Raw genomic sequence first — 14570 nt, 5'->3', positions numbered from 1 at the left:
TAATTTATTCTTCCACATTGTTCATCCTAACATAGTTCTGATTATGCTACTTTTCCTATCTTCCCTCTTGGCAAAAAAATTAAATCCAAACTCCCTATCCAAGTATTCAGAGCCCTTTTAAGACAGCTGCACCTATCCTCCTGACTTATTCTTTTGTAATCATGTCCTGATTACCATTCTCTCCACTGCAACCTACTCCCCTTCCTCCCTGCCTGGCTGCATCCCTTTTAACCTTAATATCCAGTTTAAGCTCCTCAACATCCACAACAGTCATTTCATCCCACCTTGCTCTTGATAAGATCCTATTAAAATAAATCATCTAGCCCAGGGGCTTGCACATAAGGATAGCCCTGAAGAGAGTGACTGGAAAAATTCTAAATAGGTTAGGAAAATATTCAGAAAGGCTGCATTCCCACCAAAAGCTTTAGGCGTGTAGAGGAGAGTACATCTCTCCTTGTGTGAAGGGTTACTAGCGGCTGCCACAATAAGGGTTTTCATAATTATCTTTTATAATGCTGTCTCATGGGTCTCTATATATTTTCGCGGCTGACGAGGGAAATTAGTCACGTTCTCAAGGGGATTTCTGAAGCCTAAATGGATGTTTCAGTAGCTGGGAGGTGCTAGGTGGGGAAAGGGACCTGGCGTTAAAAGTGGAGGTGATTTATGTGGCTGGCAGGGTCACACACAGTTATTATCCACTTTTTCTGTTCTCACAAGGTGTGGCTGCCTCCACTTTCCTTAGTTGAGCCTTGCTAACAACTTTCTTTGCTCTCTTCCAAGAGCGGATAAACTAACCAATAAAAAAAGAAGAGGGCGGAGGAAGAATACAGAATTTAATTTTTTAGAAGAGAAGAAATTAACAATCCCTCTCCCCATGAAACAGGATAAAGTGACAGCAGTTAAGAAAACATTCTGAATAGTCTGTCCTTAACAGCAAGTCTACAGCAATGATCCGTGCTTGAACCAATCACATAATCACCGGATCTGAAAATGTACCATTAGTAAGAGCATAAATTCCTTTCTAACTCACTGCAAACAGTCCCAGGAAGTGGCGACTAGGTAAGATCTGGAAATGCCGATTTTAAAAGATTTTGAAGGGATCAGGAGGGGTAAAGCTATCTCTCAACGCCCCTCAACCTAGAGGCGCTTTACCGAATCTCCGCCCCTGACTTCCCCCATCTTCTCCATGTGGCCCTTTAACTCCCCTCTACCTTCTCAAGCTCCTCCCAAGCTCTCAGTTGCTTCCTCTGTTACCTGCTAAGTCTCGAGGCGTGGGCAAAACTGCAGCCGAAGTGCCGACCGGCAAGGAAAGGGTGCGGACAGAAGGCGCCGGCGCAGGGGTGCTGTTTCCAGCTCTGGAGAAGCGCGCTCCGCCTTCCACGCGGCCTCAGAGCTTAGTTCAGAACCCCACCAGTTAGCCCCGCCCACTCCTCGGCTAGGCCCCGCCCGCTGGGCGAAGAGCTTTTTAGCCCTTGGCAGGCGCCGTAGTCGTCCAACACTGGCTTGGCCTGACTGTGAGCCAGCTGAAAGTGCGCATCGCGGCGCGCCGTGGGTGGGCGGATCTGGTGCCTTCTACGTCTCGCGCCGGGCCTCTGCAGTCAGACCCCCAAGGTGGGCAAGTGTCGCCTCCTAGGTCTCCAGTAGGCTGCAGTGGCCCTTGTGTGAACGCTGTCTTGTGCTGCAGCTCCCGATTGCTCCAGCGCCCCAGTGCGGACAGAGCAGCCTCTGCTCTCTGCGGACCTGGCGGCAGAGTGCGGGCGGACACTGCATGCAGTCTCCGTGCAGCCTTCTCCGCCTGATTCTTCCCCCACCCCTGCAGCAGCCGCATCCTCCGCCCCCTCCTTACTCTGCACCTCCTTCCTGGCTGCGGGCAGACCGCTCCACACCGCCGCAGCGCCTGGAGTCTGAACAGTCTTCCGGAGGCACACACGCCCACGCTCACTCCGCCCAGCCGCAACCCTGCCCAGCATGTCTGCGCTCGAGTGGTACGCCCACAAGTCCCTGGGCGACGGCATCTTCTGGATTCAGGAACGCTTCTATGAGTCAGGCAACCGTGCCAACATCTGGCTGGTGCGCGGCTCCGAGCAGGACGTGGTGATCGACACCGGCCTGGGGCTGCGCAGTCTTCCGGAGTACCTGTACTCCTCCGGCCTCTTGCAGGACGGCGGGGCCAAAGAGGACGCGGCGTGTCGGCCGCTGCTGGCGGTGGCCACCCACGTGCACTTCGACCACTCCGGCGGTCTCTACCAGTTCGACCGGGTGGCCGTGCACCACGCCGAAGCCGAGGCACTGGCTCGCGGGGACAACTTTGAGACCGTGACCTGGCTGTCCGACAGTGAGGTGGTGCGGGCGCCCAGCCCCGGTTGGAGGGCCAGGCAGTTCCGAGTGCAGGCTGTGCAGCCCACCCTCATCCTGCAGGATGGTAATGAGCCCTCGCGCGCGCGCGCTCTTATTAAGGGAGGCGGTTGGGAAGACACCTGCCCGGGGATGCATGTTGCACATGTGTGTGGCTGTTAAGGGGCTTGATTCGTCACGTCGCAGAAACACCACTTCTGCGTCTCCCTCCTCTGAGTGAAAGCTCACTCGACCAGAGCGAGGGCCATCGCAGCTTTCCCTGCCAGAGACTAGTTCTGGCACCGTGTAGCAAGGCTCAGTACTCGAATGAAAGATGGCCCCACCCCCTAGTCAGTTTCTTGTGTAACGCTGCAAAGACTTGCGGCTAGGAATTTCCCATTCTTTTCCCGAACACCTGTCTGACGTTTCCAGGCGCTTTTCTAGCGAGACTTTTAAGGAATGATGTCTCACGGAGGAGAGTGTGTCATGCTCTGTGCTTTTGAGAACTGCGACCTCATCTGCTAGGTGACCGCCAGCTATGAGCTATAAGCAATTCCCACCTGTAGGCTCAGAAAGCCATTAAAGAGCAGTGGTTCTAATCTGCTTGTGCATCCTTATTTTCCAGATAGATTTCTGTTCTTGATGTTGCCTCACGAGAGCGAAAGCTTGATAGGGTACATAAAAAGTAGAATATGTCTGAGTCTTACATTATGACAGATATATCTGGTCAGGTTGAAAGCAAGGCCTGAGAAAGATTAATGAGGTTATTTCCGGCGATAGTTAAAGTATGTGGACTAATGCATAGTAGCCCTGGAGCCTCTTTGGCTCTGCGAAACATAGGATGGGTTTCAGAGAGAAACTAATGGAATAAAATATGAGTAAGGCCCCAATCCTTCCAACCCTATGCAGGCACTTAAATAATTGAGCTAATTAGACACAGCAGCAATATTTGTATATTTCCTTCTTTTTAGAATACTTTTGTTAATTTTATTTTATCCTCACAACACGTGTGATGGGGAGGCAGCTGACCCCCAATGAAATAACACGCCTAAAGTGCACAGAGCAAAGATAGTGACAAAAGCTAGGTTTTGAACTAAGGCACAACAGATCAAAGCATGCAAATCATACACAAATCCTACCTCATAAATATATTACAGTAATTTCGAGTAGAATATGAATCCCCTTTCTTTCCATTATATCTTATCCATTTTAATTGCCAATTTCATTTATTAAAATGTTCCTCGAAGAGGTAGAAAAATTCAGTTACTGCAGTACAGTAGGGTCACTTTATGACTGACCAATATGACAAATAATAAAATATTTTAGAAAAATTAGTTTTACAATAAGATCCTGATCACTTGAGATATAAAAAATAGAAAGCAAGATTCTATACCTCATACCCTACCAAAAAAGTCTTTTCCTTAAAAATTTAAATTTAAAGATTAAAAAAGAACTGATTTAGAGAGGAGTCTTATATTACCTAACAATCTGAGGAGAAAGAATAGTACATTTACATTAAATGTAGTTTAATTACTGCAGATGTTGATAAAATTGATACTTTTAGAGTCGAGATTTCCATGTAGTTGATGAGTGTTGAGACTAAATTTTTTCTGGCATCCAGACTAAAAATTGTTTACATTACTATTTAAAATATATTTAAATTTTCTAAACGAATAAATTACTTTCGATTTATTTACTTTTGCTCTCTGCCAGCAATAGGAAAGCAATGGTGAAAGAGTAATAAAAATTACTGTTTCATAGATGAATAATAGTCCAAGCAGGCGTGAATATCATGCCTGAGGTCACATAGCCACTTTGGGAAAGAGATGCGACTAGAGTCCAGTTTTCCTAAATCCCAGTTGATGGTAGAATTATAGCCTTATAATTATGACTAATGAATTTTGAAGCTTCAAGGGGCCTGCAATCCACCTGTGTGGTGTGTTAAGCCTGAAGATGTGAAAGGAAAGCTTAATATTTACCACTTTGAAGGTGATAATACTATGTTAAATCAAAAGTTGTTTTTCATTGGGAGCTGGATGCCTCATCCTCTCCAGTAGTATATAATTTCTTCTTTTCTCAGGAATATTAATTTCCTGTCTCTTCTGAATGGTGTGGTCTGCTAAATTACTGTTGTAATCTAGATGCCTGGAAGGAGATATTAAATATTTATATTAAAAATTCATACACAGTTACATACACACATCAACAGTGGATACCAAGCAGTGTAAAGTCTTCATTGTTTTGGTTATAACATGAGGAGGCTGAAGTCTTCTTTTATATTACATTTCATTTAAGTGAATTGATGATCACCTGTCTTGGAGAAACATAAATCTGTACACTGTATCACTAACTCAAAAGCCGACTTGTAAATGAGGGACAAGAAGGAAAAGTAGAGCACATCATCCAGTGCATCATCTTTGATGGAAAAACAACTCACCATACTATTAGTGAAATATTATCTTCCTGTAAGAAGACAGTGATAAATCTTAGATTGATGTAGCACATTCTTCTTGAATGGGCACACATTTTGCCCAATATTCAAGTGATACGAAGTGCTTCTAATATGCATGTTTAAACAATTTGCCCACAGTCACCAAAATATTAGAGCAGTTGTTTCAAATGGACTTTCCCTTCCAAAACATTGTAAAGGGACTGAGGTTTGTTCATTTTAAGTATAAATCCACATTGAGGAACTCAATGTTTCGGATACTGGAGAGTAGTAACTGATGCCTGAGTTAGCAGTTTTATCCTATTCTAGTAATGAGAAATCAAGAGCCAGTCCCAGTTTGCACTGCCAGAGCCTTGAAAGGAATTAGTAGCTGGTACTTTAGTGGGGGCAAAGGAAGGAATACCACTAAAATAAGTAGAATTGGTTAAAAGCCATTTAAGAAGCTGTTAAGATTCTAGAACCCTTCTTCCTAAGTGAAAGCCCATCCATCCAGTCAGTTTATTCTATGGAGAGAGTAAAACTGGTTTCTTGATTGAGAGATGTCAAATAATATTGAGCTCAGGGGTTCAGAGTGGAAATAGGAGGAATAAGTGTGTGTATGTGTATTTTCAGAATGGAAAATAGGAATAAATAGGGAATATATATATTCCCTGCTAGTTTCCCAAATGACTAGAGCCCCCTCTCCTACCACCCCACCCCACCCACCCCCATCCCCTGGTAGTAAATTGGAAGAATCTTACCTGGAATATCTGCCCAGCCATAGAAGACAGACTAAGATGCTGATCCCTAAGTAATTCTTGGCTTGATATCTCTACAATGAAGGCTAAGTCACTAGGTCCCATGCCTGTGTTTCAAGCAGCCTTTTCATCCTGACTCTTAAACAGGCAGCCAAGCATTATGAAAAATCTGGGAAAATCCTCTAACAAGAGATTGAATGCTAAAATAAACAATATTAAGCAACTTGAGAGAGGAAACTACTATTAATATCATCAGGAGATAACAGAAGCTGTTGTATTCAAGATATCCAAGAGATAATACGATGCTTTAAAAATAAGCAACAGATGTCACACACACACACGCGCGCGTGCGCACACACACGCGTGCACACACACACACACACAAACTCTTGGAATTTCAGATGTCAGAAATTACTTAGTAGAAGATCCAAAAGATAAAGTTGAAAACTTACAAAAAGAACAGATAGGCAAAATGAAAACTAGAAGAGAATCAGTAGAGAACCACTTGGGAAAATCCAACATTGGAATAATAGCACAGATAGAATAAAGAAAGTGGAGGATAATAAAAGCATAGGAGAGAGAATTCAAGGAAAAAAATCCCACGTGTAAGGGATGTAAATTTCCAGGTGGAACAAGTCCCCAGAGTTCCCAGCACAGTGAGGAAAGCCCATCAAACCCAAAGCATATTATTGTACAATTTCAGAATACTGGGAATCAAGTTTCCAGAAACTTAAAAAAGATTATCTATACTTGGAGTTAGAAAAGAAGAGCTACGTCATATTTAAATAAGATTGATTTCCAACTTAGAATTCTACATCTATTCCACTAACGATCAAAGTCTCCAAAAATTATTTTCCACATACTGTTACTTAGAAATCTAGAGAGGTCTACCTTTATCCTATTTATTCCCTTCAAAACAAGGGAGTAAACCAAGATGAAGACATGGAATACAGGAAATAGAGTTAATGCAAGAGAAAGTTGAAAGGATGCATGACAGTACTCCAGGTACAGAGGGTTCTAGATTGGAGCAGTTCAATCATTACTCTCTCTAAGAGGGTGAGAGGATGAGAAATGTATACATACATGTGTGGTGACAGTAGGTGGAGAGTGAGGACTAAGGAGCTAAAAATCCTTATATTTCATAGTGAAAGTCAACAGATAATACCTAAATTTAAAAAGCAAGAAATGATAATACATGAATGAAATCAGAACAGTTTATCTAATTGGTAAATCAGGAAATGGAATATAAAAATTATTTAGAGATAACTACTTTGAGTAGAGGCAACTACCAAAAAAAAAAAAAAAAAGCTGAAACTGTTAAAAGTGGTTGCCTCTTGTGAGCAGGATTGGAAACAGCCAGAATGGCATAAAGAACTTTTTCTTACATCTAAGACTTTCTGGAATATTTTATTTGAAATATGTACATATATTTCTTTGATTAAAAATGAAATAAAAATAAAAGATTGAGGATGCCAAGATGAAAAAGTGTATTTGAGAAACCAGGAGAACTCTAGTGTGGCTGGAATCTTGTAAGTGGGTCAGGATGAGGGTTTGGAAGGATAATATGTGTCTGTGTGTGTGTGTGCATGTTCACGTGCATGCATGTATGTCACAATGGAAATTTCATGGGCAATTCTGGTTCTTGTAGGAAAGGTTTTGATGAAATGATAGATGTGAGCATTATAAGCATATGTAAGGCATTTATAAAGCCACAGGTTAATGGCAGATCTACTAATATTCAGCCACTGTGGCCTTAACAGTTTGGGCATTTACATCTTTTCTGTTGCTAAATATTTTGACTATCAGATGGATATAACCAAAGATCAATAAGACTCTACATTGGTAATTCTCTAAAGCTTCTTTGTTAGGATCAAATTTCCCTTACTCCCCTCCTTTCTTATTAAATAGTTTCCACTTATTAAATAGTTGGTCTCCAACAGCTCTATTATTAAGTCAACTTAGCTACAATTTCTTTACCTTGCCTGCCACTCATACAGTAAGTGGCAGTGGTTTGTGATCCCCAGAGGCACCTTAAATCTGGAACAATTATCTTGTAAAAGAATCTGGCCCCTTATGACTGGAATGTTGGGAAATTTGGGAGTATCTGATCCCATCTCATTGTAATTACTGAGATTCAAGACAAGACCAGGACAATCCTTGCTCCCACCCCTGACCCCACTGATCTGTTTTGTGTCACTATAGTTTCTTTTTCTGAAAATATTCTACAAATGCAATTATTTGATATATAGTTTTTTATGTCTTCTTTCATTTAGCATGATGTTTTGGAGATTAATTGTGTTATTGTATCAGTAATTCATTCCTTTCTGTTGCCTGGAAATAATCCATTCATGGATATAATATCTGTTCACCTGTTGAAGGAAATTTGGATCTTTCTAGTTTGGGGCTGTTATGAATAATACTGCCATGAACATTTGCATATAAGTATTTGTGTGGATACATGTTTTCATTTCCCTTGGTAGATACCTAGGAATGGAATTCTTGGATCTTACAGTAAGTATATGTCGATTTTTAAAGAAAGTACTAAACTGTTTTTCCAAATTAGTTATACCATTTTACATTTTCAACTGCAGTGCATAAGGGTTCCAGTTTCTCCACATATTTGTTAACACTTGATTTTCTCAGTCCTTTTGATTAGCCATTCTAGTGAGCCATTCATTTTGGTTTTATTTGCATTTCCCTAATGACTAATGATGTTAAGTATCTTTTCAGGAACTTATTTGCTATTCAGATATCTTTTTTGGTAAAGGATCTATTAAAATCATCTTTTTAAAATTTGAATTTTTGTTTTCTAATTGCAATCTAAGAGTTCTTTATGTATTCTCAATTCAAGTCCTTTATCAGATACACGATTTGCAAATATTTTCTCCTACTGTATGGCTTGACTTTTCATTTTCTGAATGGTGTCCTTTTAAGTATGAAACTTTATAACTTGGATTAAGTCGAATTAGTTATTTTCCTTATGTTTTATGCTTTTTATGATCCATTTTGAATTAATTTTTGTTAAAATTATTAAGTAAGAGCTGAGAGCTTATTTTTTTATTTGTTTTGTTTGCATATGGATGTCCAAAGTGCCCCAAGTCCAATTTATTGAAAAGATTATCCTTTTACCCACTGAATTATCTTGGTGACACCTTTGTCAAAAATCCATTGACCTTATATAAGTATTTCTTTTTCGACTCTCTTCTCTTTCTTTAATTATGTATATCATTTAGCCAGCACCACACTGTCTTGATTATTGTAACTTTATTATAATTCTTAAAATTAGAAGTATAAGTCTTCCAGTTTTGTACCTCTTTTTCAAAATTGTTCTGGCTATCCTAGGTCATCTGTATTTCTATATAAATTTTAGAGGTACATTTTAAATTACTACAAAAAAAAGCATGTCAAAATTTTGATTGATATGTTGAATCTATAGATCTATACTGACCATTACAGTAGCTACCAGCCACATTTGACTATACAAATACAAATTTAAATTAATTAATATTGATTAAAATATAAATTTTAGTTCCTTAGTTGCACTAGCCTTATTTCAGGTGCCTTTAGCCACATATAGCTAGTGGCTACTATATTGGATAGTTTTGATACAGGATATTTTGATAATCTCAGAAAGTTCTATTCGACATTCCAGCTGTAGGAAAAATTGAATTTAATTGCCATCTTAACAATTTTCAGTCTTCTAATCAATGGACATGGAATATCTCTCCTTTTGTTTAGATCTTCTTTAATTTCTCTTCATAGTGTTCTTATAGTTTTCAGTGTACAGATATAATAAAACATCCTTTAGTCTCTATTTTTGGTGCATATACATTTAAAATTTTTATTTTTAACGTATTGACCTAATGTATTTCTTCATATAGTATACCTCTTTTCTCTAGTAGTATTGTTTATTTTGTCTGTATTAATATAGCTACTCTAGGTCTCTGTTTATATAGTATATACAACTTTTTCAACCTATTTTTGTCCTTGGCTTATAGGACCTCGTCCCTGGCCTTATTTGTCCTGTAGACTGACATATATCTTCCCTTTTAAAATCTAATCTGACAATCTCTGCCTTTGATTAGACTGTTTATCCCACTCATTTAATGTAATGATATAGTTGTATTTAGGTATGCCATTTTGTTATTTGTTTTCTGTGTCTCATTTCTAGTTTATCCCTCTGTTTCTTCTTTATTGTATTCTTTTATGCTTAACAAATCCTGATTATTACATCATTTTAATTCCTCTATTAACTTTTTAACTATATTTCTCTCATTTTTTCTCTGTATGTGTGTTTACACTAGAAATAAGAGTATGAAACTTTTAATTTATGATGATTTACTTAAGTTAGTACTTATTTAAATCCAATAAAATAGCAGTTTTATACTTATAGGGCTCAATTTCCTCCCACTGTCAAATAACTGGGAAGAGTATGAGATTTTACCCTATGTGCAAGTTAGTCTGCCACAAATTAATGGATTCTGAAAGAAGACATGAAGTTTCTGTGCTAGACACTAAGGACAGTTTATTAAAACAATAGCAGCAGTATATGTACCAATTCCTTAAGCCTAAATTCCAACGGGGTGATAAAACAAGGAGCAAAAATATAATACTAGAGCAGCATTCATGAATTATGTCACCAGGATACTGGTACCATGTGTATTCTGAAAAATAAAAGTTTTGTGGTCAAATAAGTTTGAGAAACTGTACAACCATATCTCCTTCATATATATACACAATATGCATTTGCATATTAAAAGCTCTAAGAAGCCTTGCAGAAAAGAAAGCTGCTATTTTCTTTGGAGAAAAAATTTCCAGAATTATTTGACCACACAATCTTTTCTTCTCCTTCATGCATCATAACAACTCGTAGAACTAGTATTCCACATTATTCACTTTGGCAAACACTGGTCTTAAAAACAATAGAAATAAAATACAGACAACTTATTTTTAAATCATCATTAAGAAACATAATATTTTAAAAATAAAAGTATATTGCGTCATCCTTCCAAATCCCTTTCAAACCATTTAATATTCTTCAGTTCTTTAAGTTATCGAAGTCATGTATGCAACATGTTTATCTGTAAATTCTGTTTCCATTTGTAGGGGATGTGATCAACCTTGGTGACAGACAGCTCACTGTTATGCATATGCCTGGTCACTCCAGGGGCAGTATTTGCTTACATGACAAAGACCGAAAGATTCTCTTCAGTGGAGACGTGGTGTATGATGGATCACTGATTGATTGGCTCCCATACAGCAGGATAAGTGACTATGTTGGAACCTGTGAACGTCTGATAGAATTAGTTGACAGAGGTTTGGTGGAGAAGGTGCTTCCTGGGCACTTCAATACCTTTGGTGCTGAAAGGCTTTTTCGATTGGCTTCTAACTACATTTCAAAAGCCGGGATATGTCACAAAGTTTCTACTTTTGCCATGCGATCTCTTGCAAGTTTAGCCCTACGTGTAACAAATTCTAGGACCTCACCCTAGCATCTATACTGATAATCTATTTCGATTAATTCTATAAATTAACCCAATTTATTTTGTGCTGTTTAAAATGATTAATGGTGAGCATTTCAAAAAGTGCTATTATGCTACTATTGTATATTAGAGAAAAATGGTTGAGAATGAATAAGCCAAAAAAGAAAGTTCTTAGTTTAATTTTTTTCTTTCTTCCAAATTAGAAACCATTTAAATAAGATCATAATTTGCCTAAGCTGTCATCTTGTAATATTTGCTCTAGAAATGACATAAAAGTATATGGGGAAGCAGGGAGGCATTTTTGTAATAAGAGAAAGAACTGTCCTTGCCTCCCATTTGTCTTTATTTCCTAGATGACCTAGTAAAAAAGGCATAGTGTTATGTTTATACTACAAACTTGATATTTTTAATATATTATTTAAAGATAAAGGTTCTTATGTTTAAATACATTAGAACTCAATACAGACATATAAACTAAGATTTAGAATGACAGCTAAAACAATCCATTGTTATGGGACAGAATTTTTATGCTTCATTTTATTTATTCTTAATGTAATTATAGCGTATATGTTATTTTACTTACAAAAAGTACAATGACTTTTGTTTTATTACAAATCTTTAAATGTAAATTGCAGAAGGCTTCAGTAAAAAGCTCTTACATATTGTTGTTTGTTATTATGTATGTGTAATATCTTCAGTCATAAAAGTGAAATTCAAATATCTGTAACTGCAAATTGTCAAATTTCACAAGAGGACACTGTCAGGCAAATCTGAAAATATACACATTGAGAATAATTTTTTATTATTCCCTATTTTAATATTAACAACTACTATAAACAAGATTTTTCTTGTGAAATAGCAGCTTCAGTGTATGTGTCATATTTTATGGTATCAAAACAACTAACTATAGAGATCTACAACATCCTGATATAAACTATTCTTTTACTTAACATAACATACATATGTACCACAAGAAGGCTTTTCAAATTAATTGCAAAATGTGCATTAGATATTGACTTAGAGTGAATTAATTGCCTTTTTAATCCTGATTCACAACACCTATTCCTGTTCAGTATTCTTTGTCTTAAATGAAAAGAAGTCTACATTTGTAAAGTTATAGGAAAGATTATACCACTATTTAGTAAAATGTTTTGGTTCGGTGCTCTTAATAATTTATTAAAAAACCTTTCAGAATATTTCATAAAGTTTTTTAAAAAGATTTTTCACTGCCTTTTTATTATTGACATGCCCATAACCAAACTGAGATAGCTTTGGAAATGAGACTTTTAGTTTTAGGAAGGTCCAGAAATTGATTTCTGAAAAATTATGAAACTTCCCACCCTACACCTACCCATCTTTAGTCTTTTATTGATTCAGCACACACGTGCATGCACGTGTGCACACACACACACTCACATACATACATGTATAGCATTGTGCTAAAACACTGTGGAAGTCTAAGAAGTCAAAGAGACTACATCCTAGCTAGAAGTAGAAGGCAAACAAAATATGAATAACAGTATGTGCAGGTTGAAGTGTCAGGGACATAAGTGGCGGGATGTGAAGTTTGGGTTAGGGAAAGGTTCCCCGAGGAGGTTTTTAAGTGTTTTTAAGTCAGATTTGAAAAGATAATTTGTTAGGTGGATAGTGTAGGAAACAAAAAGATCCGAGAATAAGGATGGAAGCATTATGTTCTACAGTAGGCTATTCCACATGACAGTTTAAATTTAATTTTCAGGAATCTTAGGTCTTCCAAATACCAAGTTCTTAGCATAAGAAAGATGGGTTTGTGATTGTGTATACAAGAATCATCCTTAATGACAAAGAAGCTGTACTGTCACATTCCACCAAATGAACCTTTACTTAATATCAGTAAGAAGGCCATGGTTGTTCAAACATAGAATATCATGGGAGATTCTCTATAATAATCCTTCAAGGCAGTAGTTTGTTTCAGTTGATAGGGCAACATCAAGACTTTAAATTTGGTTCAGGGCAACTACAAACAATCATTTAAAAAGCCTTAAATATAGCCATTATTTTTATATCAGTAGCACAAAAGAAAACCAAAAGTCCTTAACCATTGACCATTTTATCATACTTTAGGACTTTTTTTTTTAACCAGGTCATAGTAGGCACTAATTTTTATTAAGAAATATTTAAACCTGGTGAAGGCTTTCCTTATTTCCCTAAAAGTACAATTTTTCAAAACAGATATTATTTTTAAATTTCTCAATTTTTTTTTCAGGTTTTTTAAATTGTACCAAAACATAAGATATTTTACTATTGCTTCAATATGAGTAAGTTAGGGAAAGGATCTCTCATTCAGTTAGTGCCCATGTTTTGAATTTTAAAATGTGCATTATTTAATTTAATCCTGGCCCCAGTGCCAAGAAGTAATCAACCAGCCTTACACAACACAATTGTGGACAAAGCTGGTGATTGAATACAGGTCTGCCAGCCTCCCAAACTGTGCTTTTTCTCTTGTACCTGCACAATAACATAAAATTGGCAAAGTGTATTTTTACTTTCCAAGATGCCACATGTGCCAAGAATATCAAGTGATGTTAAAGCATAATAGCATATTTTAAAAAAAGCTTTAAAAATATATATTTTCACCCTGACAGTGACCCTTGTTGTAATTTATGTTTTTTAGAAATAATAGTATGTAAGTATAATTCAAAGTTGACAAAACGTAAGACATAAGTAATTTTTATTATTTATATTGTTAATAACTTAATATTTGGAAATTCATTTTCCTTATTTGGTGTTTTCTTTTAATTGAGAAGTCTTAAACAAAAACCTTGTATGTTACTCTGATATAGTTGAATAAATGGTTATGTGTAGTTGTTCTTACATGGATAGTAATATGAATGTGACATGTACAAGTTGTCCTCTTATAATTTTCAGATAAGTGTAAGTAAACATTTGTGTGATAAATATTAAAGTGGACATTTTATTTCAATCTGTAATTGTTATTTTTTATATTAACAAATTCTCCACGTAATTTCTTGTAAGGATATTCACTATATGAAGTACAGTTTTGAAAAGCTGTCAAATCCATAGGCAAGAATAGAAAATCCAGAAACAAAAAAAAATACCCATATAAGCCTTTAGTAGTTAAATTTGACATTCAAATCAATGGATAAAGATGGGCTATTCAATACATATCCCAAATGTTGATGTGGGAAATAAGGCCCCTGCCATCATAAATTCCAATGAATTAAAGACTTAAATGTGAAAAACAGAACCACCTGTGTATTAAAATAGAATTTAAATTATTTTTAAGACTTAGGATAGGAAGGTCTTTATATAGAAACAAAAAGAAAATTTACATCAAAATTTAAAATGTCTTAGAATTTAGATGCCATAAAGAAAGTTAAAAAGATAAATTAGAAGAAAATGTTCACAACTTGTGTAACAAAACATTTTTTAAACAAATATTAAAACCGCTTACAAATCAGTAAGAAAAAGGTAAACTGCTGTAGGGGAGGAAATACCTGTTCTCTACCCTGAGGCTCTGTGGCTGGGCCTGAGAATTAAACTTATAAAAGACATTAACAGAAGCAA

At 37.0% G+C, this 14570-nt stretch overlaps 2 protein-coding genes across 6 annotated transcripts in view; one reads left to right on the top strand and one right to left on the bottom strand.

Annotated features, from left to right (window-relative positions):
* The window catches only part of POLR3G (RNA polymerase III subunit G), a 32620-nt gene extending 30719 nt beyond the window's left edge, over nt 1-1901 (bottom strand). For 2 of the 5 annotated variants that reach the window (XM_039875044.1, XM_039875048.1), the window contains exon 1: nt 1255-1403. The gene's annotated coding sequence lies outside the window, so the exon portion shown is untranslated. Of the gene's footprint in view, nt 1-1211; nt 1404-1846 lie in introns of those variants that run through there. The other 3 variants (XM_039875046.1, XM_039875047.1, XM_039875045.1) reach the window with 3 other exon arrangements.
* MBLAC2 (metallo-beta-lactamase domain containing 2) lies at nt 1440-13965 on the top strand. The gene is made up of 2 exons (XM_039875043.1): nt 1440-2422; nt 10627-13965. The coding sequence occupies exons 1-2, from the start codon at nt 1969-1971 to the stop codon at nt 11010-11012; spliced, it is 840 nt and encodes a 279-aa protein (XP_039730977.1). The 5' UTR covers nt 1440-1968; the 3' UTR covers nt 11013-13965.
* Nucleotides 13966-14570: the final 605 nt, after the last annotated feature.

The sequence above is a fragment of the Pteropus medius genome, unplaced genomic scaffold (assembly GCF_902729225.1).
Source record: "Pteropus medius unplaced genomic scaffold, Ma_sr-lr_union100, whole genome shotgun sequence".
Taxonomy (NCBI): Eukaryota; Metazoa; Chordata; class Mammalia; order Chiroptera; family Pteropodidae; genus Pteropus; species Pteropus medius.
Note: the sequence above shows the minus strand (reverse complement) of the source record. Positions and strands in the feature narration are given on the sequence as shown.

What these genes read in the sequence shown, in the direction of transcription:
- MBLAC2 (XM_039875043.1), top strand. Translation starts at nt 1,969, where the DNA reads ATGTCTGCGCTCGAGTGGTACGCCCACAAGTCCCTGGGCGACGGCATC. An exon ending in CACCCTCATCCTGCAGGATG is followed by an intron (nt 2,423 to 10,626) that starts GTAATGAGCCCT and finishes TTCCATTTGTAG; the next exon opens with GGGATGTGATCAACCTTGGT.